Raw genomic sequence first — 24,490 nt, forward strand, 5'->3', positions numbered from 1 at the left:
ATGTGGGTTGAGCTTGACTCCTTGTTCGAGGTTGAGTGCCGGGTGCAGGAGCAGGGGGATGTTGCCGTGCGGGAGGATCTATTGGACGATGTGCTTTAATTAAGGTCCGTTATTGTAAGGTACCGTGCAGTGGGGATTGGCTAGAAAGCTGCGAGGAAACAACCTTGAAGGTGACTTTTTGACTGGAGCCCTGCAGACTGGAGCCCTGAAGGTCGATTTGATCAAGGTGACGTTGGGACCGTCTCAGGACCGCAAGCAGAAAAAGACGGCGGTTGGCTGTTGGTTCGTGGCGTAGCCAAGTGTTGGTTTGGGTATCTTTGTATCTCTCTATTTGCGGCGCAAGGTGACAGGGCAAGGTGAAGTCGAGACTCGAGACTTGAGGCGGCCGAATGATGGCCAAGCCATTTGCATTTGAGACGGCTGACGGCAACCAAAGGTCAGAGAAGAGAGCTCTGTGTATGTACCTTACACGCAGTACCTGGATAGTTGATGATTTGTGCATGTGCTTGTGCGTACGACATACTACGTACACCGTTCTGTACCTGCAGGATGCAGCCTGGAAACCGTCAGAGCGAAGCACCTTGCGTGCGCCTTTCTTGCCTCAAAACGTCGACCGTGACAAGCAGACGGGAAAACGGAAAGAGCAGAGGCATCCGTTCCTGTCTCGTTTGGCGCATTCGTCTTCCCCTTTGAGAAACAACTATCGCGGAGCGTCAGTCATCCTGAAAAGTCTACCTACCTACCTTAGGTAGTAAGCACGTACAAGAAGTAGGTAGGTGTGGTGGCAGGCACGCCTTCCTTCTGCCTCTACCTTACTCTACGTGGAAGAAGGCAGGTACAGCACGACGATGATGATGCCAGTTTGGGTTTGTGTTTCGTGTATTCCTTCCTTCCTTCCAAATCCCCCGTGTCTATTCCCCGAGCACACCACTCGTCATACTGGGCAGTCACCACTCATCACCCAGTCCTCTCCTTCCACGACAACGCTCAGCGGGTGAACCGTGTCAGCCCCGGAGCCAATCAGTTTCGGTCTCCCGGTACTGTGGACGGCGAGAAAGCCCCACGCCGACCTCCGTCGGCCTCTACGCCCAAGACTCCGAGACCGCGCCCTCCCTGTTGGTCGCCCGTCACAACCTGCCGTTATCCGACTTGATATATGCTATACTCCGTACTGAGAAGCACAGATCAGACATCCAATATGATGCTGAGAGAAACGCCGCGGGCGATCAAACACTACACATTCGTCAGCAGGCACGGCACCCAGGCGGCACACCTCGATCGATCAAATTGGCTGTATCCGCATGTGCGGTGTATCGTGTACCCCAGCCAATACCTGGTTTCATTACCAATGCTTCCCGACCCCAGATGTACCTCTCGACGACATTGGACGAAGCCCACCCGACTCCTACACTGCCAATTTCACCAGTGACCTCACTTCAGTGCTCCACAGCACACCACACGATACACTACAAACACAACAGCACGCCGTCGTGGAATCTCCGCGACATCCGTGCTGCATTTCAGCATGAAAAGCAAGCCTCACATGATGCCACCGACCACGACGTCTCCCCAATGACGTGCCTGTCATTCAATCGTATCCCTGGCCTCATCGTCAGGCCGATGCTCTTGTGGTATCGCCGACGTGGCAGCCCCCAGCTAACCAGTGTTACTGATTTGATCCAAGTTGACAACAGTCTAGACATGATCCCCAAGGGCCAAATACCACCTCAACCCGGACACGCAGTATGTAGTGCAGCAACCCAGGACAACCGCATTGTCCGTTGCCCCGATGCAGGGTCCCATTCGGCTTCATACCTCGATGGCCGTCCGTCGAGATATGCAAGTCACGGCCGACTGGTTCCGGTGCAATCGCCATTTCCATCCGAGTCCAGCTGCCTTTGACCGCCAATGTCTCACTCTCTCACAGATGACCGGCTGGTAGATAGTATCCTGCGGCTTGGTGCCAATAGCTTGTTGGCGTTCCCGGCCCTAGTCGCTTCCGTCGCAGCTGAATTCACCCAAGCTAGGTCAACGGCCATGGCTATCGCTTCTCGACCATCGAGATGAATCGGGAACCCGCCAATCCAGATCGGACCTGCGCCGAACTGGAGTCCGTCGACGGAACATTACTATCCACTCCACCACCACCAATGATACTACATACAGACCGGATCGTGACAGGCGTTCAAGCCATTGAAAGCGGTATGTCTCCGCTGTGGGGAGGTAGCTGCGGCCACCGAAGGGCACTAGCGCAAGGAACTAGATGCAGAAACCCTGCATTTATTCCTTTGTGGTGTTGTGCAGCTCTCTCTCGCGGCCGGTAGCAGACCTGCATTACTAAACGCTTCCTCTAAGTACCTTATTATTAAAGAAAGTTAATTCTTTCTAAGTCATAAGTATAAGAGTATAGTTTTAATAAAATAGTATAGTACTTACTTAATATTTAAATTAAGATATTTTTTTAAACTTATTATAAAAAAAAGATAATTATATTATTAACTACTTATTATTGAGGTTTATAAGTAGTATTATAGCTTTAATTATAATAGCTTTGCTTATAATAAATAAAAAATTTAATTATAAATCCCTTAAAAACCTCTATTTAAGAGCTATAAAAGCCTCTAAATTAAGTTAAGATACTTATTAAAATATTAATAACTAAACTAACTTTATAATAATAGCTTTAATAAAAGAACTAAGAAATAAACTAAGAAATAATATTAAAATCCTTATTAACGTTAAGTATAATTTATAAAATATAATAATATAACTAGAGAGTATTACTAATATATTTTATATTAAAAAGGGTATTATTAATATTAATAAAATAAATAAGGCTGTATTAATATAGTACCTTAGCTTTTCTTTATAACTTAAAAATTATTATTTTAAATAATATTAAAAATTTATTAAAAAGCTTTTTTAAATACTTTAATATATTTATTATTATTTTAATAATAATAAGACTCTTAGTACTTATATATAAGTATAAGTTACTTATTTTTAAATAGTAATATTAGCTTATTAATAAGCTATTAAAACTATAATTTTAATAATCCTTTAACGAGGGAGAGGGTAAAATAGAGGAAAGGATAGGTAAGAAAAGGGTTAAGGTTAAATAGTACGGAATTTGAGGGCAGGGTAGCGTCTATATATACTGCGGTAATCCTCTAGTAATATAAAACGATGGAGTTAAACAGTGCTAAACGCTTCCTCGTCTCTCCACAGCGTTGACATTGCATAGCTTCGCGTTAGAGACCTCCTGCCACAGATCTAGCGTCGCCTCTGGTACCGGTGGAACGGGAGACTTTGGTCGTACACGAATGGCGCATCATCTAGCCGTTGGCCAGAGGACGGCAGCAAATGCAATGGTTGCATCACACAGGGCGGGCAGCAGCTCTTTCAAGATGGATCGGAATGACTTGGCTACCTAAATCTCACGTCCCGGATGCCCGCGGTGCCGCACAATCTACCTGCTTGCGTCTTGAAGTCGTACTCTTTGCAAGCTCGATATTCTCGAGCTGGCGTCAAAGGCTTGAGCATGGCTACCCACCACGATTTACGCTCGTATGCTTTCTTCATGCGACGCGGCGCCGAGTCGAGACCTCGTGATGAGCGACTCCCAGACCGCCGCCGACCTGTCTCGTGCAGAATCGGCGATGCCTCAAACAGTTGTGGTTGCCCAACAACTCTAATCTCGAACTGAGCGACGACTTCGTAATCGGTGTTAGGGAATAGCAGACTCGGCCGGCAGACTGCATCCTCCCCTCGGTTCCGCGCTCTGCAAAGACTGCAAGGTTTCAATGGTCCTAGCTTAACGGTTACGGCCGACTCCATACTCGTCTCAACTTGACTCGACAGCTACGTTTGTTTTGCAATTCTCAAACAAAGCGGTAGAAGCCGACTGTGCGCGCGGCCACAGCCTGGTGCTTTAGTATTTTTTTCACGACTCGGATCCATTCTATCCACGTCACAGGAAACATGTTTGTCGCCGTCCTCAGTTCGTCTGTACTGCATTCGGCCTCTCCAGACCCATCACCCGCTGGTTGTCTAAGCTTCTCCCCGACTCAAACGAACTGTCATGTCTGAAGATTGGAGTTTGCCACATAAGTCCTGGCTGAGGCACAGTGTCGCAGTCGAAAACTAAGAACTCCGGGGGCCGTCGGGTGCCGAACAGTTCATTGGCTGTCGTGCCTCCCTCGAGGTAACGTCTGGAAGCCAACAGCCGTTAAGGGTCCAACCCAAAGCCAGAGTGGAATGAACCCTTGTTCACACCCAATCTCCTGGTTCTCCTGAACGAGTGTGTTGTAAGACATTCAATATCACGAGAGTGTCCACACTGCGGTGGGATGTCTCAAGAAAAGCAACGCCGGAGCAATGCTGTGGCCGTTGGTTTTCAGGAGTGGGTAACAATTAACTCAAACTTCCCGACCCTTAGCGCTCCAACTCGAACTTGCAATTGTGGCTCGAAGAAGCGCAGTTGTGTGTACTACCTCGCAGCCGTGGACCTGCTATTATGTGGTACCGGACGAAGCCATTTGCAGTCATACCAGACGCCAGATGTTATCTCGTAATTGCTCACCTCAGGCAAGCGGGGAGTAACTAGCACGGCTATATCCATTCCGCCTATTGTGGTACGTGTGAGTGAACCCAACTCGAAAGATCAGCATTGTTCCCCACGATATCCATCCAGCTTGCGGCGCCGACTCCCCGAGGCCCTGACCCGTTTGAACTCCGCGTCCCCGAACTTGTCAAGTGTCAAATCAATCAAACAATCAGGCTCAACCTGCCTCAATGAGGCCTCCCTCCACTGGCCGTTCTTTGGGGTTTCCGCTGGAAAAGCACGGAGATCGTTGTGATCATGACAAAAAAGAATGGTCTTTTTCCGGACGCGCACTGAGTTCGAGTGTTGAGTGAGTGGGAGAGATAGTCTCCCGGGTGTCTCCCATGCCTTTGTTTCGTGGCACGGTCTGGTGTCTCCAGTTCGCCGCTCGTTTCAATGTGCGCGCGTGTGCGCATGTGTGTATGTGCGCGCATCCCGTTCATTGTGAGTTGTTCTGTTCTGTTTCCAAATACCATTGCACGAACGGGTAGAATCCTTCCAGGTGACCAGGAGGAAACAGATTGTCGGATGATCCTGATCCAGGCGTGGCGGTGCAATGAGAGACTATTCTTCATGCAAAGCAAGGTACAATGTTAGCCGTCGTGATCGTAGGACGATATGGAGTTGCAACTTGGCGAGGAGTCATATGTTTTGACGCAATGTTCATTAAACATTATGATTAGAGAGGAACACCAGTCCATTCTGAAAAATGTGAAGGCAAAAATTGGGAGAGAAAGCCGGCTCGGACCCACGACCTTCCTGTGATCTCGAGGCCCGCCATGTAAGTGCAGCGAGGTACCTAACCTCAGGTGAAGGATCCCAAAAGATACATCGCCCTGTCGCGAGATTTACTAGCAACTAAAATGTATAAAAAAGGAGAGAAGCCGCCCACAATGGCGTCACTTGTGGTAACTTGCTCGCCACTCAAGGCTGCCCATCTCGGCACTCCAATGACGGGGTGTTAAAGGCACAGTCATACCCGTTCGGCCGTCATCTGCAACGGACGCTGCTTCCCGTGGAGAACCTACGAGTATTCTGGAGCCTATGAAGGATTGTAACTTCAAGGCCCGTGGGAATCCACGTGAGGTAGCCTGGTAGAGAGTATTCATGCCATGGGTAACTCATCAACCAAGGGGGCGAATCTGCACGCTCAATCAGGAAGATACAGATCCAGTCAAATCAGGGGTCGTCTAGTGCAGCAGCAGTAGAGACAAGCAAACAGGCAAACAGCGTAAGCGGTGTGAGCAGGCCTCAAGACAGACAGTTAGAGAAATAATGCCCCAAGCGTTCGGACGACCGAGAACCGAATCACCCCTCGTTCGGAAGTTACATGTCTCTCCAACTCCGATGAGCTACAAACACATCGATGGTACCTATTCTGTGACTGCATGCTGCAAAGCTGATGCTGCTGCTGCCTGCGGGTTATATGTACTATGTACGAAATGTCGAATAGTTCCAGCGTCCTGCATCTGACTACCTATACATAAGGTACCTGTGTCCCATCTGCATCTACGTTTGAGACGCCGCACGCCGACAATTATAGAGTGGTGCTGTCGCTTACATGTTCGGGATGTGTACCTAAGGTGTGTGAGAGGAGGGTGAGTATCCCCGTAGTGACATGGAACCGCTAGGAAACGTCCTGCGGTTAACTCTTTTGCTTCTCTGGGTAACAAAATACAAAAAATGGACGCAAATTCAACTGAGATATGGTGTATGCAAATCTCACCTTGTCAAGACATATACTGCGTCTACGGAAAAAGGTTGCTGAGTACACGCTTCAGAGATGAGAGCATGAAAGATCTCAAGGGATTCATCATCTAAACCCCCTAGGAACGAGGATAAGGAATTATTATAGTCTTTCCATTAGTCAATGTGGTTGTAACCGGGTTATCTTTGTGTGTTTCGTCCCCCCTCCTCTTCCCTCATCCCTCATCCCTCGCCCTCCCCAGCTCCTCCTATTCTTCGTTGCCCTGACAATTTCCCTCCCCGTCTCAAAGGATATCGGCGGGCGGACACAAGCCTTGAAAGCCCCAAAAGCCTTGTTTAAAAAAAGGGGGAGGGGGTGTAAACAGTAAACCTCACATGCTTGCGAGTGTGTGTACAGCTGAGAAGAACAGAAAAAAATACAAATTCCCAGGCCAGTCTTTCTCTTCGTTGGTCACAATACTTGAAACAGGAAAAAAAAAAAAGGACGACCTGCTCCTCAACCCTTTAATCGAACGTGTGCCATTGTTTCGACATGATTTGAAAAGAAAACGCCTCATTCCCAATGCTATCCCTAATTGTAGTTAATTGTATAAAGTGGTGGCTTGTTGTGTTACTGCGTGCAAGAACCAGGCTTCTCCTTCCCACAGGTATTGTATGTGCGAATCCAGAAACCGGTCTCGACTTTTTTCTTCTTTCTCTTTTCTGACTGTTTTGGCATTGTGGTATCGGGGCAAGTTGGGTTGTTTTACAGAATCGAAAAAAAGGGAGCAAGTTGTATTATATGTGTTTTGTTTTGTTGTGATTTCATATCGCCGAGGGGCCCTTTTATTCGGACTTGGCCGCCACCGCGGCTCCCTTGCCCTTTGACGCCAGCAACCGGTTTTGCCTGTCGCCCTTGTACCGCGTGTCAAGGGCGCGGTCCCAGAAGATGAAGAAGGGCTGAGAGAAGTTGGTCTTGATGCCCCACGTCTGGTGGTGGATGTCGTGGTAGGCGGCGTTGTTGCTCGTGATGTGCTGAAGGGGGTCCCAGGGCAGCGCGTAGCCGCAGTGGTCGTCGACGGTCTTGACGGTGGACAGGCAGAAGAACAGAAGTCCCTGCCTCGCGCTCATGCCGGTGAGGAGGAAGCCGATGCCCGCGCCCAGGGTGTCGAGCAGGAAGCCCTCAAACGGGTGGTTGTAGAGGGCTCCATAGGCGTAGGGGACGTAGAGACGGTGATGTCTCGAGTGGAATGTCGCTAGGAGGTTGTTGTGTTAGTTGAGCTGTTTGCCACCTTTGCGCCGAAATACCCCGGGAGCCATTCGGCCGAGTCGGAGTCCCGAGAGGTCGGGGGAGGATTTGGGTCATAACTCACTGTACATCCACTTGTTTACGTGCATAAGACGGTGGAGGAAGTACTGCCATGTGTCCAGGATAGAGATGGCGGCGAAGAGCTGGAACCCAGGAATGACGAGCCAGTAGATTGCCTTTGCGACGAGCAGTTCCCAGGCGGCGAAGACGGGGACGACGGCGTGTGATCCGTCGAGCTCGGTAGTGAGGAAGGGGTAGTGACCGCCGGCGAGCGCACCGGCGATGAAGGGGTGCGTTGCGGACATGTTCTTTGCGAGGGAAGCGGCGTTGAGGCCGAGCAGGCCGAGGATGGTGGGCAGGGCGCGCTGGGCGACGCGGACGCGAGTGGCCCAGACGGCGACGTCATAGTTCTCCTTGCCCGTGAATTGCTCCTCGTCAATGTACTCGAGGAAGACGGACATGCCGACCTGGATGAGCTGCTGGAGGAGGACGTCGCGGGCGACCTCGTAGCGGGAAACGTGGTTGCGCTTGGTGATCTCTTCGGGGGTGTGCAGGCGGTACTGCGGCCAGACATCGTAGACGTCAATGACGTGGAAGAAGAGGGACAGGATCCAGTAGACGACGATGGGCAGGAAGATGCGCAGATAGACGTCGGGCAGGCCGGGAATGAGGTCGGCATAGGGCTTGAGGGTGTATTCCGGCAGAGGCGGGAGGTCGCCGACGGTCGACGTGAAGTTTGCCGCCATCGTGGGTGGGATGGTTTCGTTCACCATGGCGGGTTTTCGGGTTCGGCGGTTTCTCTCGTTTACTCGGTCGGTTCGGATGTGGTGGGATTAGCGATTGCGTCGGTCAGAGAAGAATTGAGATGTATGCTCGCGTGCGTCTCAAGGCGAAGAATCGGAGGAACGCAGATTGAAATAAGAAAGTAGGGAGTGACGGGTTCGTGTGGCGGGTGAGGCGGTTTGTAAGGAGCGGACGGAAGTTGGATATATGAGATGCCAATCCTTGGGGGTTGCCTGTGGCAGGTAGGTGGGTGGATGGTGGTAGGGTGGAGGATGTCAAAGCAGAGAGCGAAGCACAGCACAGGGCTGAGACGGAGCAGAGCAGCAGCAGGGCGAGCTGTAATTAGTAGTATGCGTAGTAGGTAGTTTGGTAGTGAGTAAGAGGACGTCGGGAGACTGGTGGCGAGTTGGTTCGAGGTTTCACTAGCTTGGACTAGCATTGGCCCTTGTTCGCAATGCGCCCAAAATGTTGCAAAGTATTCGCTGACTGGAGTGACTTGCGCGCCCGGTGCATGCGGTGCTTCAATGCGCCTGATAGCAGGTACAAATGGAGTTTATCTGGGTACCTTTGGTCTGTGGATTGTACGGATACCCAGTTGAGTCTGATTAGCGGCGACGACGGGGCAATATTTTTCTCCCTCTACGGAGCACGCAGTAGTAGATCTCTTGCAAATATCCGTACTCTAGGTACTAAGGTAGGTATCCTTACGCAGGCGTCGCCGCGCCGGGTTCCCAGGCCCAGGAATGATGCGCTTTTATCAATCTCGCTTGTGAAAAGGCGCGGGCCTCTCGCCTTTCGACCGTCTCCCGGCTTTTGCCACAGATCGAACCACAACTGTTCACTTGTCTCCTCGGCCTTTCGACCTGGTCAGTTGTACCTGACTACTATTGTGGTAATAGTCTATATCCACGGCCGCGGTATCCGGTTAGTGAATCGTCAACAATACGTCAAACGCGATGCCTTTCTTGTATCAAATCTTCTTCGTGGGCCTGCAATTCAAACTCTTCTCATCACGGACGGACTTGCCTCGAGTACCCGTCACGGGTTTGGTCGCGTAAATTGCGGCGGGCTCTGCGGGCTTGCCCATGCTGTCATCACCTCTTTAACCATGTGCGGCTTGCTACGCTGCCGTGTCAGGCCACCAGGCCCTCCCCTGTCGATGCCGTAAACACGCGGACGCTTCGGTAGCTTAAGTAAGCCCGTGTTACCGCGATGCGATCGAGTGCCAAGCGCCAGATGGTGTTGTCTCCAAGAGAGGGGGCTTAGGTAAAACCGTAAGGCAATTTCACGAGCATGATGCGCCCACTATGGGCTCGAATAAGCGCCCCCTTTTTTTTTTCTTTCCAGATGATTCAACAGCAGTACAGAAAGCCTATCAGTGAGACCAAAACAACAAGAAGGACGAGTGAAGAATGAGAGGATGATGAAAGGTGACGAGGAGTGCTGACAAAGGAGGATCAACTTCATTGTTTTGTCTCAAGGGCGGTCCCTGATCATGAATGCCATCTCACTCCCAATCCATGTGTCGGGCTCATCATAAAACACCAGACGATGTTACACGTCAGGAGTGTTCATGTGACCCGGAAGAACTAGTTGGTGTGAGTCTGGGCCGGGCTCACCGCTCTCGACCAGCCGCAGAACGTAGTTGAGGCTATCCCAGCTTCAATCCCATTAAGCCACGGCCTGCGGTGGGAATCGTAAAAGGCCCTCCAGCGGCAGCGGCGCCGTCAAGGGCTCGATTCAATCCACGGCTTAGGTAAGACATCCAGTTCACCTCGCCAAAATCAACACTACATGCCCCAGATCATCCAGTCTTGGCTGAGAAAATGCCACAGGCTTAAAGATGCTCATTGCATCTGAAGCCCAGTGAAATTGATTGCTTCACTATATCTTCACCTGAATGATGAGATACGGATAAAAAACGGTAAAATACCATACTGTCGCAGGATACCTTGAAAGCCGAAACTCATCGGGTTGATATCTCTTCAGGCTCTGGTCCCACGTCCCGCACCTTCAGTGTTCTCGCCCTTCGGGCAACCCGCCATGATGTTAGGGATCTAGCTGTGATCAAAGGCTTGAGCACTAACAGCCTTTGAATACGGATACAAACCCGCCTGGCTTTTTTTTTGCCGCCAACCCAAATCAAGACTAGCTCAGAAAACCCCACCAAACACAGTCCCTCCCACTTGCCAATTTTGCGAACACTTTTCGCCCTTCAAAAGCGACCCCCCTCCTTTCTGCTCGTTCCTCCTACTTCTCCAGACCCAGACAACAAACTTCCCGTCTCGCCAATACCTCACCTCCTCGACACCTCAGACAAACCGCCAAGATGATTATTTACAAGGTACGTCTAATTTATCATTGCCAGACCACTTCTCTCAAGGACTGTGGACGACTTGTGCAGCCAGGCATAGCTGTTTTTACCCCTCCTTCGGAAATCCCCCGCCATTGGACGGCCGGGGGGTTTGAAAAAATGTTGATGTTTTGAAGATTAGGATCATTTTCAATATGCTGACCGAACAACTGCGATACAGGACATCATTACCGGAGACGAGATCATCTCGGACTCTTACGACCTCAAGGACATCGATGGCATTGTCTTCGAGGCCGACTGCGCCATGATCACCGAGGGCGCCGTCAGCGTCGGTTCGTGAACCACCCATCCGCCCACATCACCCCTCCCCGCTGGGCGCTTACCCCGCGCGCTTCCCAAGCACATCGAAACATACATTAGAAAAAACAACATTCTGACAGAAGCGACTTTTGCACAGACACCGGCGCCAACGCCTCCGCCGAGGAGGCTGACGAGGGTACTGAGGACGCCGAGATCAAGGTCAACAACATTGTCCACTCTTTCCGCCTCCAGTCCACCCAGTTCGACAAGAAGAGCTTCCTCGGCTACCTCAAGGGTGTGTGAAACCATCTCATGTATAAATAAAGGCATTATTGGTGTACTGACAAGCTTCGCAATTAGGCTACATGAAGACTGTCAAGACTGCCCTTCAGGAGAAGAACGCCCCCGCCGAGAAGATCACCGCCTTCGAGAAGGGTGCCCAGAAGTACGTCAAGGAGACCCTCCTTCCCAACTTCAAGGACTTCGAGTTCTACACTGGCGAGTCGATGAACCCCGATGGAATGTAAGCAAAACCTCCCTCCCCAAGACCTCCCTCGTCAGACCCGCCCAAATGATGCTAACCTGTGGACAGGGTCGTCCTCCTCAACTACCGCGAGGATGGTGTCACCCCCTACATCATCGTCTGGCAGCACGGCCTCGAGGGCATGAAGGTTTAAATCTCGACACGGAATGAGTTCTTTCCCTGTTGTTTTTTCTCGAGATTTTATCGGTGTTTGTTTTGGAGACCGAAGAATTTGACGTCTTACAAGAAAAACACCTTTGCTATAGCGTACCACCCATCTGCTTTGGCATATATCCCTTCAAAAGCCCCCGTAGCAAGCAAAAAAATAAAAAGCGCACACCCGGCGTCGGCCGTGCTTATGATCATACGAACGAAACAACTTTTTTGCCCTATACACTTGCTCGACGAGCTTCATTTTATATGAATATTTGAAAGTTGAATGATGCTCCCACAAAGTGGTTCGATTTCTATTTTGATACTACCCCGCAGCGTGAGGTAGTCCGACCATTAACAAAACGCCGCAGAATGCATTGGCTGACTGCAGAGGGAAATGCATGCACCAACTCAGCCTCGGAATCGTACGTGATGCCCACCAGCCAGCTTCATCCACCACCAACACCACCCCAAAAAGCCTGCCCGGCTCAAAACGTCGGCTTGGTTGCCAAGGGAATCGGAGGAGGTGCATCATCGTTGTCCCGAGGCGAAGGCGCCGGCGGTGGTGCCGGTGCTCCAGCCAGCTGTGGCTTCTTCTTTGGAGGCGGCGGCGGAGGCGGCTTCTTCTTTCCGACTGCGCTCACCAGCCCAGGCGGAGGTGACAGCGGGCTCGGCGCCGGACTAGGTGCCGTGGTTGTAGTGGTGTCCGCATTAGCCCCGGCCTGCTGCTTCTGGCCGACCTGGTCGTTGTAGAAGCTCTTTGCCTTTCCGGCATAGTTCCCCGCCTTTTCCGTGATGCCGTATTTCTGGTTAAAGTTGTTGGCACTCTGGTACCCGGACTTGACCTGCTCGCCGTGCCGCTGACGAAAGTTGTTAAACGTCGACGCGGCGGACCGGGCGTCCGAGACGGAGACTGATGACGGGTTCTTGTGAAAGTCGGCTGCGGTGCGCAGCGCGGCTTGCTTCTGCTCTGTCGTGGTGCCTTCTGTCGGCGGCGGGGTGGAGGACTGATGGTTGGTGACGGCGGATTTGCCCAGCTTGGCGAATCTATTTTGCAACTCGCTCATGTGACCGCCCCCGCTGGCGCTGCTGCTGGTGGTAGGCGGAGGCGGCGGCGGTGAGAAGGCTCCGGCCCGGGGAGGTGGCGCGGGGCTGCTGGCGTTTGATCGGGCCGGTGGTGCGGGCGCGGACTTTCCGATGCCTAGTGCGGATACAGATACGCCTGCTGCTCCTAGTCTGTTCATCGCGTTCTGGTTCAGGTATCCGCCGCCGCTGCTTGACGCCGGTGGTGGTGCTGATGCGGGCGACGCCGGCCGAGCTACCGACGAAGCGGAGGGTGTTCTGGGCGGCAGTCTCGGTGGTAAGCTCGGGGGCGGCGGCCGTGCGGCACCGGCTTGACCCGGCACCGGCGTCCGTCCGTCGGCGCCATCCTTTCTTCCCGGCGGGGGCGGCAGATGGGCGGTTGAGAGGCCTGTGGTATCTGTGCGCCACGGCTTGGGCGGTGCCGCTTCTTCCTCCACACCTTCCTCGTGTTGCTGCTGGTATCGGTTCGAGTCGTCGTACGGCGGCGGTGGTACGCCAGGCGATGTTGCGTTGGAACGTGATGGCGGGGGCGGGGGTGCAATTGTTCCCGGGACACGCTTCGGCGGCGGTGCAAAGGTTGAGGGATCTGTGAGGGACGATAGGGGTCTGGCGACGCGCTCCTCTCTGTCGCTCTCCGTTTTCCTTCCCAAGAGGCCGTTCTGTCGTGTGTCTGGTTAGTTTCCCGTGGCAGTTGCAGAGACGCCCGCCCGGTGACATACCACTTGGCCCTTGAAGGTGGTGCCCGGTTTCTCGGGGTGCCAGCCATTCTTCATGAAATTTCCAAAGTTCGACGACATTATTGCAGAGGCTGGGTCGAACAGAGGGAAAGGGGGAAGAAGTGTTGCTGTTGACTCGTGCCCTTGGCGTGTGGAAAGGGGAGATTTTGTCGACGACAGGTTGTGCAATTAATGTAAAAAGCACCGGTGGAGGCTCGCATTGCGTCGTCCCCGGCGGTGGTTCTCTGTCAGCGCTCCATCCTGGTTTCCTGCGTGACGTCGCCCGAGGTGCGTGGCAGTGTTACCCGCTAACGAAATCGCTAAAATTACGGGTGTCGCCGTGCTGGGCCGCTGGACTGGGAATTTGGAGGAGGGTGGCCCCCTGCTGGACGCCTTGCGATTCAGGCCTTCTTCCCCCTCCCCCATTCTCGGGGGAACAGACCCCTCGGTCGATGTGCCTTACCAAATATTGACTTCCGTCGCGTCCGTCGCGTCTTTGGAGATGGCACTTTGTCCGCCCACTTAACCACGAACCTCTCCCCGACAAGCCCACCAGTCAGCCGATTGAACACGATGGCGCAGCGCACGATAATTGACGTGGAACTTTTGACAGAACATCTGGGATACGCACCAATTGTAAGTCTACCATTGGCACTGAAATTACGCGACGCCTCAGAACTTACGCCTCCTCTCAGTCGCTGCTGGACAGCATCATCAATAATGTCAATGCCGTAGCCGACAAGACGCTCGACCGCGTCGAGCAGGGTCTTTCGAAGGCGCCTCCGAAAGCGCTCGGGTTCGAAAAGGCGCTGAAGCAGAAGAAACGGTCCGCAGACGAGGTTGTCGACGTCGAGGAGACGGCGAAGCTCGAGATCGTCGACGGCGTCCACAAGCTGGAGACGCTGCTGTGCGCCGCGATTGACAAGAATTTCGACAAGTTTGAGCTTTACGTAATGAAGAATATTCTGAGCATTCAGCAGGGCCAGCGAAATTGGATGCGCCTCGCCCATTACGACGGTCTCGACTTCAATGCCACTCACGAGGACGCGCCGACGAGGGAAAGCGTCGATGCGCTGAGAAGGAAGCTACAGGCCAGCCAGCGGCTCAACGTGATGCTACACGCCGAGCAGGCAAAGAATGCGGCGCTACTGGCGAAGCTGCGAGGGGTCATTGGTGGTAAGCTCGCCGGATCCAGGGCCTCGCTGGTGGGACAGGTCAAGGTTGAGGGGTCCGACGACAGGGCGCCGTTCCAGTTCCTGCAGGAGAAGGGCGACTTGGCAGACGGTGATTTCAAAGCGCCTATAACGACCACGACCGCCTTCAACATGTCGCAACTCCAGGCGCTGCGCGCGTTATCGACGTCGCTGCGTAACATCATGCCTGACCTTAAGGACCCGTCCAGCAACGAGGACGGCCCCGAGAAGCAAAAGAGTTGGAGACGAGAGAGAATGGAGTATGTCGAGGGGGCCACGCGGAAGCATCTGGAGCATGTGCGTGGGCTAGAGCTCGGCAAGGATGGCGATGTGCGCGATGGCGAGTGGCAAGGTGAGGGCAGGAAGTTTGCCATGGGCGAGGTGGAGGGGCTGGAGCAAGTGGTTGCCGCGCTCGGGGGAGGTTCCGGGGAATCTACTGAGCAGCCCGATCTCGACGCAATGGACGAGTCATGAAGTGATTATTCAGATGTCAACTTCTTTGAGAAGATTGAAATGAACTCACAAGCTCGCCACCGACAGAGCATGCCCAACGGCACCGTCGTCATCTTAGCTGCGATGCCAGGTCAGGCGATTTGGCTCTTGCGCAGAGCGACCACTCGCTTTCCCGTCAGCGGGCTATCACTCAGACGGATCCCAATCAATGTTGAGGACTGAAGGGAGGGCGGCAAATTCGACCGCGCCACCTGCTACACCCATAGCAGGATAGAAACTCGATGTGCCTGAGGCAAGTAAAGCTCGCTGCTTCACTCAGCCAAGCACGAAAAGTTGCAGGGCAGCTATTTAGGATACCGTCACCGTTGGGGCATCGACAGGGAACGAGAATCCACATGGATGAAGGCCATGGTGTCTTGCCAATACCAGCTAGGCTAGAGCAGACGACAGATGTCTCGATGATGCAGACTTCTCTCATGTCGAGATCGCTTCAGGAGGGCCCCGCGTCTCTTCTGGAGAGGATTCGCAAGGACGCAGAGCATTGGAGGTATGGGCAGAGACATATCACAACTTGTTGGGTTCAATATACGTGGAATAAGATGCGGTTCACCCGAGAAGGATGGCAAGGAGGAAGTACAGACGGAGAGAAGAGAAACCTCAGGCTCTAGGCCCATTCTTGGAACCTGAACACATAAAATTCGTTCCTACCTTATTTTTCACCTGTGGCTGGCAAGAACCAGATTTTTACCTCGTGACCAAGGGTCACACTCGGTCAAGGAAGGAAGTGACGCCCCAAGTTGAAACGGGGTTCCTGCCTCTAGGTGAGCTGGGATTTCCAAGCGAGGCAAGAGGTAGACGGAAACTAATATCTGACTTCAGGAAAGAGCGGTGCCTGCCTAATTACCTAATCTCGACCCTACATCACCGCGACACCCTGCCGTTTGTTATTGCTGTCAAACCCCATCCTCATCAGCTCCACCACATCGGGCACCTCTCACTTCTACGGCATCACCGACCAAGATGCCGTCTCATCTACCCGACGAGATTTTTCTCGCAATCATCAAAAGCCTCCCACATCCCGAACCGACCTACATGCGCCCCAGCGGTCGAGACTATGCCACTTTGTCCAACCTTTGCCTTGTATCCAGAGGTTTCCAGAAAGTTGCGGAGCCCTTTCTTTACCATACGGTCTGGCTTTCGGATTGTAGCTTCAACCGTTTCCTTGAGACCATCAAAAGCAAACGCTACCTAGGAAGATACGTCAGGCATCTCACCATCCCCCGTAGGCTCGATCACTCGTGGGCCGAGAAAGACCTTGAAGAGCAGTTATTCCAGTTGCAACGCTCTGCCGAACATGGGCATTTCAAGGCCGCCATTGATCGTTATAGAAGTGGTTCTGGAGAGCTCTTGCGTTTCCGAGGAGCTCCTCATATGCTACTCCTGGCCTGGCTGCTTCCAGAGGTGGAGATCATGCATTGCCTGTCAGACGATGGGCAGATGGAATTGATCGGCGAGGTGGAACAACCGGGACCCTTTCCCCGTCTACGAGAGGTCCATGCCAACCAATGGGAATATCTTGAGGATCGCCAAAGCTTTCGGCTCTCTCGATGGGAGCCCTTGCTTTTACAGGGAGTGGAGGCCTTTAGCGGAAGGGGAATCGAGTGGAATGAAACGGAACAACCCCTAGCGCTGAAGTCGGTCTGCCTGTTTAACTCGCTATATAAGGCAGCGGACTTGACAAACCTGCTCAGATGCTGTCCCGATCTGAAGGCATTAAGCCTAAGATGGGGCAAGGCCTTCGACAGCATGTTCAATTACAGTGGCGGCGTTCCCGAGTGCAATGGAATCGGCGAGGCTCTGCGTCAACATGGAAAGAACCTCCGTAGATTGGAGCTGGACTGCCGCCCAAAATTCGAAAAGACGGATGACTACCATGACCCTGATGACGTCGTGAGACTGGGACGTATCGGGTCACTGCGAGAATTGGCACGGCTCGAGACGCTCGAGATTCCCCTCGATATGCTGCTGGGGAGTGATGGCGGGCATGGATCGAACCCAAACGAAGGGAACATTGAGGATCAGTCAATGAAATCAATCTTGCACCTCAGCAATGTTCTACCGAGCTCAGTGGAGGTGCTGGGGCTGCTGGAAGATTCGTCGAAGAGCGAGGAACGTTTAAACCTTCAGGTACAAGGCTTACGGGCAACTGGGAGCATGGTAAAGCTGCGTTCGGTTACGGTCCTCCGGAGCGAGGTAATCCCTCTCGACCGACATGAACTGCTGGCTGATGTTCTTGGGATCGAACATAAGGTTAAGGAATCGAAGAGAACAATCAAAATATCGGACCAGGCGGAGATTGAAATAATATGGTTCTCCGAGAATACTATGTACTTTGGCAGCTCCCATCTTTGAGTTGTGATGATGATGGGAAATGGGCGACACGGTAGCTTGCCGCTCAGTATCACACTTTCAATCTCACCACTGCTATTACTGCTGCTGCCGTTGCTATGTTGTTACTCCTTCTCTCTACATCTTCCTTAGCGAGTATGCTCTTGAAAGCATAGTCAGAAAATATTATACATCCAATGAGTTCCAATCTGATGGGTCCACTTCTGCTCTATTTTGTCGCCTGCTCCGATGTTCGAGGCAATAAAACCCCGTGGTGACCCGGATCCCACTTCCGGGCCGGGTCATGAGTCGGGCGGCGTCACGGCGCTCTACTGGACCGGAGTCTTCCGTGTAAGACACATTCCCTGAAGGTCTTACGGATATCTTACTTGAGATAGACATTTTAAGCCACCAGGCTCGAGGTGTTATTTGTCAAATAATGGAACGGAGTCTCACTATGGGCAAATTACTCGGACTTGAGGCTACTAGTCTAGCTCCATGAGATTTGCTCCTTGCTCATTGTATCACGATAACAATTCGCTTGTCTAAAATACGCATTAAAGCCGCTGCTTCCATCGCACCACTCGCTCTTCTCGCCTCGTCGAAATCAATATCCCAAGCCTTCCTGGTCTATCAACCTGGCTCTCGGCTATCCTCGCAAGCCAAGACAACAAGGTCTAGCACCTACTCTTCTGGGTGTAGCCTCGCATCTCCGCGTACGACTTTGCAATTGAGTTTGCTAGACCCTCTTCAGCACGCCGAAAGTAATGGTTTGCAGGATGTCTGCGAAAATGCTACGCTGGCCCGCGAAACGTCGAGACTCGAGAGCGTCATACAAGCATCTCGGTCTTGGCTTGCATGGTCATCAACCGTCGACCCCTCACTTTTTGCCCTTTAAGTTCGCCACGGCCAAGATGAAGATTTTGTGCGATTCACACGGCGGGGAAAGGTGAACGGAAGCGCGCAAAGATCCGCCGGAGATGTCTGTATAAAAGCGTCAGACGCCATTTGCTCGTACTCGTCTGAACGACGGACGCTTGTCAGCGAATCGGCTGTGTTCAATTCAAAAGTCATCATGAAGTCCACAGCTTTACTCGCCGTAATCGCCACGGTCACCGCCCTCACCGGTAACAATAGGATAAAGACGCCCCGAGACGAAAAGGTCAGCTACGAAGGCTACCAGGTCTACCGCGTATCGACATCCAACGCACCACCAAACCAACTCGCCCACCTGCGCTCGTTTCCGTCCATTGACCTCAAGGGCTCCGTCGAAGTCGCGATCCCGCCCAGCGAGGTTGAATCACTCAAGGCTCTGGGACTGCTGGACGACACGCAGCTTCTAGACGATGACCTCGGACGGGCGATCAGGGCCGAGTCCGAGGCCGAAAAGAAGCCCGTCTTGACCAAGAGGGGCGAGCTGCCGGACCTGAGCTGGTTTGACTCGTACCACGCGTATGACGACCACGTACAGTACTGGAGGGACCTCCACGCTGCGTTTCCCGACAACTCGGAGTGGCTGGACATTGGTGCCTCGTATGAGGGCCGCAACATATTCGGGCTGCGGCTTTGGGGAGGCGAGGACACGGGGACGAAGCCCGTTGTCCTCTGGCACGGCACCGTTCATGCCAGGGAGTGGATTACTACAATGGTATGTGAACACATCCCAGACGCTTTTGTAAGTGAGGGTGTTAATGCCCGCGAGTAGACTGTCGAGTACTTGACCTACCAACTCATCGACGGCTACAAGTCTGGAGACCAAAACGTCACAGCCTTCTTCGACGCTTACGACTTCTACATTGTGCCCTTTCACAACCCTGATGGTAAGTCAAAAGGTGTGTTACCAAAACTCCATCCAAATCACTCATGAAACTCCCCCTACGCGTCTAGGCTTTGTGTACAGCCAGACCACAAACCGCCTCTGGCGCAAGAACCGCCAGCCGCGCTCCAACACGACCTGCATAGGCACCGACGGCAACCGCAACTGGAACTTCCAGTGGGACTACCCCCTCGAGGACGGAAGCGTCTCCGCCGATCCGTGCGGCGAGACCTTCCGCGGCCTCGCGCCGGGCGACACGACCGAGAACGTCGTACTCTCGGCCCTCTCGCGGGAGCTAGCTTCCACAGCTGCCAACTCCACCGGTGGCGGCGGCATCAGACTCTTCATTGACTGGCACAGCTACTCGCAGCTGATCCTCCTCCCTTGGGGCTTCTCCTGCGACCCCGACGTGCTGCCCCGGAACCTCCAGGCGCAGCGGGACGTGGGCGCGGGGTACGCCGCGACGATTGCGGCGACGAGCGGGGAGACCTACGAGGTCGGCCCGTCGTGTGAGATTTTGTACTATTCCACGGGCTCTGCCAGAGATTTTCACCACGGGGCGCTGAATGCGACGTACTCGTGGAGCGTCGAGTTGCGGCCCAAGAGCGGGGGGAGCGGAGGGTCTGGGTTCATTCTGGCGCCCGAGTTCATCTTACCCACGGCCGAGGAGCATTGGGAGGGGATCAAGTATGTGCTGGGTGCTGTTGGCAAGTAAATGTGTACATGTCATGGATGGGGCGCTGCTGTGTAGACTGATGTGCGTACGGCGTGATTCAATATTCTGAAGAAAGACGTATCGAAGGGACGTTGGACCGGTATCGACTGATATTGTCCGTCTCACTTTCTTCTCGTCGCATTGACTATTTTCTTAGTGACTCTATGAATACCCTCGCACCGCATTGGCCTTTTCGTCTATGGTGAAGAAACACAAGCGTCAATATACGATGTGATAATGTCACTTTACGAGACTCAGAGCATGCCATGCTGGATTCCCAGATGCATGACTTGGGGATCAAAGGTATCTCCAAGTTGATATACATTGATGATACCTATTTGTATAGTACAATAATCGGCTGAGAATCTACATGTGTATTCTACGCCTCCTCCTGCCCCGGCAACAGACGGTAATCATGAGCAAACGCCCAGAACCCGTGCTTCGAAAAGCGACCTGCCTTGTCCGCGGCCTGAGGCCTGGCCTGCTTGCGGACGGTATCGACCAGCTTCTTGGCCCCCTCAAAGTCTTGCCGATGGACCAGAGACCGCAGCAGAGGGTCGAGCAGCGGCAAGCCGGGCCAGATCCCCCAATCATCAAGGTCGTAGACGACCTCGAGCGCGCTGTCGAGGTCGCCGGCGCGGTGATAGTTCTTGATGACGCTCTCCCAGAAGACGCGGTCCGTCAGGGCCCGCGTGCGCGCGCGGCGGTCCGCGACGAGGGCGCGCAGCGAGTCGAGGTCGGGCCGATTCCGGTTGACGTAGTACTCGACCAGCATGGTGCACATCTCGGTCGACGGGTGGAGGCGGGATGCGCGGAGGTGCGAGAGCAGCGCGGCCACGGCGTGCTTGCCGCTGTCGCCCGCCCGGACGAGGACGTGGAGCATCTTGCCGTAGGACTCCTGGTTGGGCTCGATGCCGCAGGCGGCCATCTCGGAGAATACCCTGTCCATCGTCTCCCGCTGCTCCTGCGGCGTCTGGTCTGGCAGGTCGCTGAGGGCCGCCTCCATGATGACGGTAAAGGTGGCCCCGTCCGGCGTGATGCCCGCCGTCTTCATGCTGGCGAGGATCCGGTCCGCCTCCTCGTGGGCCCCCTTTTTGAGCATGCGTGATAGGAGCATGTTGTAAGTGTAGATGTCGGGCGTGATGCCCTTGTCGGTCGCCCAGTCCAGTACGGTACGGATGACCTCCATGTTATCACGGCGGAGCAAGCCGGAAATGGCTGCGTTCACGTTGGAAATGCCAGGCTCGACGGCCTTTCCTTGCGTGCCGTTCTTTACTGCCATGCTCCACAACCTATCCATCTCCTTGAGGGCACCCAGACCGTCATGTTCGCCGCCCAAAAGGCCGAGGGCCGAGATCCTGCTCGACCAGATCTGCTGGTCCAGTTTGACACCTGCGTTTGTGATGAATTTCCACAGGTTCTCAATCGGCTCCAACCGCCTGGCCTCTTTCCAGCCACTCATCATTGACGTGTACGTTCTGACCGTCGGGGCCATGCCCAGAGTCTTCATGTACGCCAATATCTCCTCCGTCAGCTTGGAAAAGCTTGCGCCTAACCCGTACTTGCTACACGCGAGGAACAGGATGTAATCGAAAAGGTCTGGAGAGCTCTGCAACCTCAGGGTCCGGTCCTTGTCGTTGGCCGGGTTGATCAGGTCTCTCCAGGCCTGCTGGATGGCTGCAGTGTCGTTTGCACGGAAGACGGTCTCGAACCGCCGGTGCCACAGGGCATAAGAGAACCGCACCGCTGACTTGGCTTGATCGGGTTTGCCTGGAGACACAGTATCCAACTCTTTCCACGTTCCGGGAGCCACGCGCGTCACCCTCCAGTCCGCCCGTGGTTGGACGTAGCTCCAGACTTCGGCATGGTCGCGAAAGAGCTCCTCCAGCATGTCCTTATCGAATTGCTTGACAATAGGATCCAGTGCTTCCAACAGCGGGTGTGCCTCCAACCTGGCCTTGCTGATCATATGCTTGGACTCAGACAGCAATACGTATGTGGCTACAAGGGCCGGTCCTAGGCCTGACGTTTCGTTGGCTGCAAAAAAGGGGAAGAGCGCGCGGAGGAGTCTATCGGGTCTCTCGGTCCCTAGCAAGTCCCGCCGTGACGTGAGCCAAAACACGGGATCCGACTCGAGGCCGCTGTCTGCGCGCTTTAAGCCCGAAAAGTGTTTCCAGCACTCCACCAGATCCTCCAGCAGCCGGTCCTCCACAGCCTGGTTCTCCGGGTCCGCTCGAGTTGAGATGATTGCTCGCAGGAGGCCATTGACGAGTTCCAGTCGCCTCACAACCCTCTTGTTATTTATGTGAGTATACAACTTGCATATGTCTACCGTTCGGGGGAGGTCGGCGGCCTCTACCGTCGCAAACTTGATTCTCGTGATTTGTTGTAAAGCTTGGCTGGCTATTGTTGTGGTAACCTGAGGCAGATAGACACCCGACTTTTGCGCGGACACCAGAAGTTTTGTGGTTATGAACGTGTATGCCTGTGTCGCAAATTCCAAATCGGAGATCTTTTGCTTCTGTCTCTGTTGTAAGAGTTGGCTGAGCTCGTCGGTAAGTGAGTAGAGCTGGTTGACGCCCGGGCCGTTGCTAGGAGCCGCCGCCGCGGGCTGCTTGCTGACGGTCTCTTCAAATAGATCCAGGACTCTCTGCTTCGCAGTCTCGTTGCCGCTGCCCTTGTGCTTCCTCGTGGGTGGTCGTGTCGCTTTGGGTTTCGGGGTTCGGGACGGCTGGTCCACGGCGGCGGACGGGAAGCTTGTCGTCGAGTTCGGTCGGACCGCGCCGATTGTAGCCGCGCCGGCCAGAAGCCTCGAACGGCATTGGGCGCATACCCTCCTCGAGGCGAGCATGGCGTTCGTCTAGCCCTCGGGTGCGTTGGCGGGTTGAAGCGACTTGGATGATGTTGCAAAAAAATACGTCGGGGCGTCACTGGAAAAGCTGCCGACAGCGGGAGGAACGCACGTCGATTTAGCGGCCCGGAATCCCTGCCGTTGGTCCCTGCGGTAGCGCTCCATTCGGGAAGCTTGGGCCACTTAGCATCATACAAGAGCTCTGAGATGAAGCCGTGAGATGATGAACTTTGCGACGCGCTGTCAAGTTGCATTAGATGTTTACGAATAGTATTGACATATTCAAAGGTGGATAAGGAGAAAAGTTGAGACGACGGTTCAATAGAATGCAGGTCAATCTAGTAAAGTGGTATATCTCCCTAGTCTCCGAACTCAATTCATCAAACGTCACGTTTTACATCTTAGAGATCGTGGCCTCAAACTTGCCGTCAATCTCGCGAATCTTCTGCGCCGATCTCTCATAGCCGGGCTCCTTCTTGAGCCTCTCGATATACTCAAATACACGGGGGTGCGCCGCCTTGGCAGAACCGCCGGGCCAGCTCCCCAGACCGTCGAAGCGGGGCTGCGCCGCGATGAGCGCAAAGCTGAGGAGGATGTCGGCGGCCGAGAGGTGCTCGCCGCAAATGTACTTGCCACCATTGGGCGATGTCTCGAGCATCTGGTCAATCATGGCCATGTGCTTCTTGGCGTTGGGGAAGATCACCATGCTGTAGATCCGGTTGGCCACCACCGACGTGATGGGCCGGACGAGGAAGGGTACATTATCGGATTTCAGGGCTGCAAGGCGTCAGCGAATACTCCAGAATCGTGACCTGACGTGAGACTCACCTCCAATGACCAGAGACATGGTGAGGACCGGGAGCAGACTGCCCTCAATGTAGTGAAGCAGGTACTGGCACCTCGAGTACTCCTCAGTCTCGCCGCCAATCTTGCCCTCCTGGCCGTCCTTCCACTTCTTGGGGATGAGGCTGGTGTTCTGGCCAAAGTGCTCGCACAGGTACTGCGTCATGTAGCCACTCTCGGCCAGCTTGATGGACTCGCCAGAGCCGGTCGGGAAAATCTCAATCACGGGCGACTTGCCCAGCGGATGAACCTTTGCCAGCTCGGGAGGCGCCAAGAGCGTCTGCTTATTCCTGTGGAACACTTCGATTTCATAGTCAATCTTGAGCTCCTCGAGGAGCCACAGGATGTTCTGGGCTCTCGATTGCTCCAGCCTGGTGAATTGGTGAGCTTGGAATACAGAGTATGAGGGAAACCTGGACTTGACTTACCAGTAGAGCTTCACCTTGGGCTTCTGTTCAGTTGCCGCCATGTTGAGGGTATTCGATTGGTTCTTTTGGCGATGAATTCTCAATTGAACATCTCACTGAATCTGAATTGACACCACGATACCACTCTGAACATCAATGGTTCTACCTGATAAGGTTTCCGGGCTTCGTCCCTCATTTTATACGTCACTAGCTCATCGGAAGGCAAAGGGCCCGGCCCCACCGAGCTCACTTTCAGGTGTTTTCCCAAAACATAAAGCACTTGGGCCGTCTCCTGTCACAGGAACACAGCATGCGCAGCACACAGCGAGCAGCCAATTCACAGCGCAAAACCAC

General features: G+C 53.7%; 10 protein-coding genes across 10 annotated transcripts; 4 read left to right on the top strand and 6 right to left on the bottom strand.

Moving 5' to 3' along the window:
* CLUP02_04005 (uncharacterized protein) lies at nucleotides 1-2,067 on the top strand (the record flags this gene model as incomplete). Its single annotated transcript, XM_049283022.1, has 5 exons — nucleotides 1-66; nucleotides 197-282; nucleotides 476-751; nucleotides 966-1,843; nucleotides 1,928-2,067. 5 exons carry the CDS (start codon nucleotides 1-3, stop codon nucleotides 2,065-2,067), a joined length of 1,446 nt encoding a protein of 481 aa, XP_049140165.1.
* Nucleotides 2,068-3,251: 1,184 nt separating this feature from the next.
* CLUP02_04006 (uncharacterized protein) lies at nucleotides 3,252-5,019 on the bottom strand (the record flags this gene model as incomplete). The annotated part of the gene is made up of 9 exons (XM_049283023.1): nucleotides 3,252-3,335; nucleotides 3,442-3,663; nucleotides 3,744-3,790; nucleotides 3,850-3,904; nucleotides 4,013-4,211; nucleotides 4,274-4,380; nucleotides 4,526-4,626; nucleotides 4,681-4,896; nucleotides 4,968-5,019. 9 exons carry the CDS (start codon nucleotides 5,017-5,019, stop codon nucleotides 3,252-3,254), a joined length of 1,083 nt encoding a protein of 360 aa, XP_049140166.1.
* Nucleotides 5,020-5,042: 23 nt separating this feature from the next.
* Nucleotides 5,043-7,028, bottom strand: CLUP02_04007 (uncharacterized protein; the record flags this gene model as incomplete). Its single annotated transcript, XM_049283024.1, has 8 exons — nucleotides 5,043-5,167; nucleotides 5,235-5,362; nucleotides 5,507-5,694; nucleotides 5,770-5,793; nucleotides 5,866-5,955; nucleotides 6,165-6,230; nucleotides 6,330-6,378; nucleotides 6,925-7,028. The coding sequence occupies 8 exons, from the start codon at nucleotides 7,026-7,028 to the stop codon at nucleotides 5,043-5,045; spliced, it is 774 nt and encodes a 257-aa protein (XP_049140167.1).
* A 107-nt stretch (nucleotides 7,029-7,135) lies between these two features.
* CLUP02_04008 (fatty acid hydroxylase superfamily protein) lies at nucleotides 7,136-8,371 on the bottom strand (the record flags this gene model as incomplete). The annotated part of the gene is made up of 2 exons (XM_049283025.1): nucleotides 7,136-7,545; nucleotides 7,663-8,371. The coding sequence occupies 2 exons, from the start codon at nucleotides 8,369-8,371 to the stop codon at nucleotides 7,136-7,138; spliced, it is 1,119 nt and encodes a 372-aa protein (XP_049140168.1).
* Nucleotides 8,372-8,403: 32 nt separating this feature from the next.
* CLUP02_04009 (uncharacterized protein) lies at nucleotides 8,404-9,848 on the bottom strand (the record flags this gene model as incomplete). Its single annotated transcript, XM_049283026.1, has 6 exons — nucleotides 8,404-8,803; nucleotides 8,869-9,020; nucleotides 9,090-9,236; nucleotides 9,404-9,459; nucleotides 9,524-9,686; nucleotides 9,747-9,848. The coding sequence occupies 6 exons, from the start codon at nucleotides 9,846-9,848 to the stop codon at nucleotides 8,404-8,406; spliced, it is 1,020 nt and encodes a 339-aa protein (XP_049140169.1).
* Nucleotides 9,849-10,710: 862 nt separating this feature from the next.
* CLUP02_04010 (translationally-controlled tumor protein) lies at nucleotides 10,711-11,672 on the top strand (the record flags this gene model as incomplete). Its single annotated transcript, XM_049283027.1, has 5 exons — nucleotides 10,711-10,725; nucleotides 10,916-11,027; nucleotides 11,153-11,290; nucleotides 11,356-11,518; nucleotides 11,588-11,672. 5 exons carry the CDS (start codon nucleotides 10,711-10,713, stop codon nucleotides 11,670-11,672), a joined length of 513 nt encoding a protein of 170 aa, XP_049140170.1.
* Nucleotides 11,673-12,159: 487 nt separating this feature from the next.
* On the bottom strand, nucleotides 12,160-13,551 carry CLUP02_04011 (uncharacterized protein; the record flags this gene model as incomplete). The annotated part of the gene is made up of 2 exons (XM_049283028.1): nucleotides 12,160-13,413; nucleotides 13,474-13,551. The coding sequence occupies 2 exons, from the start codon at nucleotides 13,549-13,551 to the stop codon at nucleotides 12,160-12,162; spliced, it is 1,332 nt and encodes a 443-aa protein (XP_049140171.1).
* Nucleotides 13,552-14,043: 492 nt separating this feature from the next.
* On the top strand, nucleotides 14,044-17,528 carry CLUP02_04012 (uncharacterized protein; the record flags this gene model as incomplete). Its single annotated transcript, XM_049283029.1, has 6 exons — nucleotides 14,044-14,106; nucleotides 14,166-15,084; nucleotides 15,151-15,326; nucleotides 15,383-15,749; nucleotides 15,857-15,937; nucleotides 16,090-17,528. The coding sequence occupies 6 exons, from the start codon at nucleotides 14,044-14,046 to the stop codon at nucleotides 17,526-17,528; spliced, it is 3,045 nt and encodes a 1,014-aa protein (XP_049140172.1).
* Nucleotides 17,529-17,753: 225 nt separating this feature from the next.
* Nucleotides 17,754-20,035, top strand: CLUP02_04013 (zinc carboxypeptidase; the record flags this gene model as incomplete). Its single annotated transcript, XM_049283030.1, has 6 exons — nucleotides 17,754-17,855; nucleotides 18,068-18,220; nucleotides 18,248-18,453; nucleotides 18,549-19,152; nucleotides 19,210-19,324; nucleotides 19,392-20,035. The coding sequence occupies 6 exons, from the start codon at nucleotides 17,754-17,756 to the stop codon at nucleotides 20,033-20,035; spliced, it is 1,824 nt and encodes a 607-aa protein (XP_049140173.1).
* Nucleotides 20,036-20,414: 379 nt separating this feature from the next.
* On the bottom strand, nucleotides 20,415-24,198 carry CLUP02_04014 (pentatricopeptide repeat domain-containing protein; the record flags this gene model as incomplete). Its single annotated transcript, XM_049283031.1, has 5 exons — nucleotides 20,415-22,895; nucleotides 22,967-23,126; nucleotides 23,285-23,663; nucleotides 23,715-24,100; nucleotides 24,158-24,198. 5 exons carry the CDS (start codon nucleotides 24,196-24,198, stop codon nucleotides 20,415-20,417), a joined length of 3,447 nt encoding a protein of 1,148 aa, XP_049140174.1.
* Between the last annotated feature and the right edge of the window lie 292 nt (nucleotides 24,199-24,490).

Source organism: Colletotrichum lupini, chromosome 2 (genome assembly GCF_023278565.1).
Source record: "Colletotrichum lupini chromosome 2, complete sequence".
NCBI lineage: Eukaryota > Fungi > Ascomycota > Sordariomycetes > Glomerellales > Glomerellaceae > Colletotrichum > Colletotrichum lupini.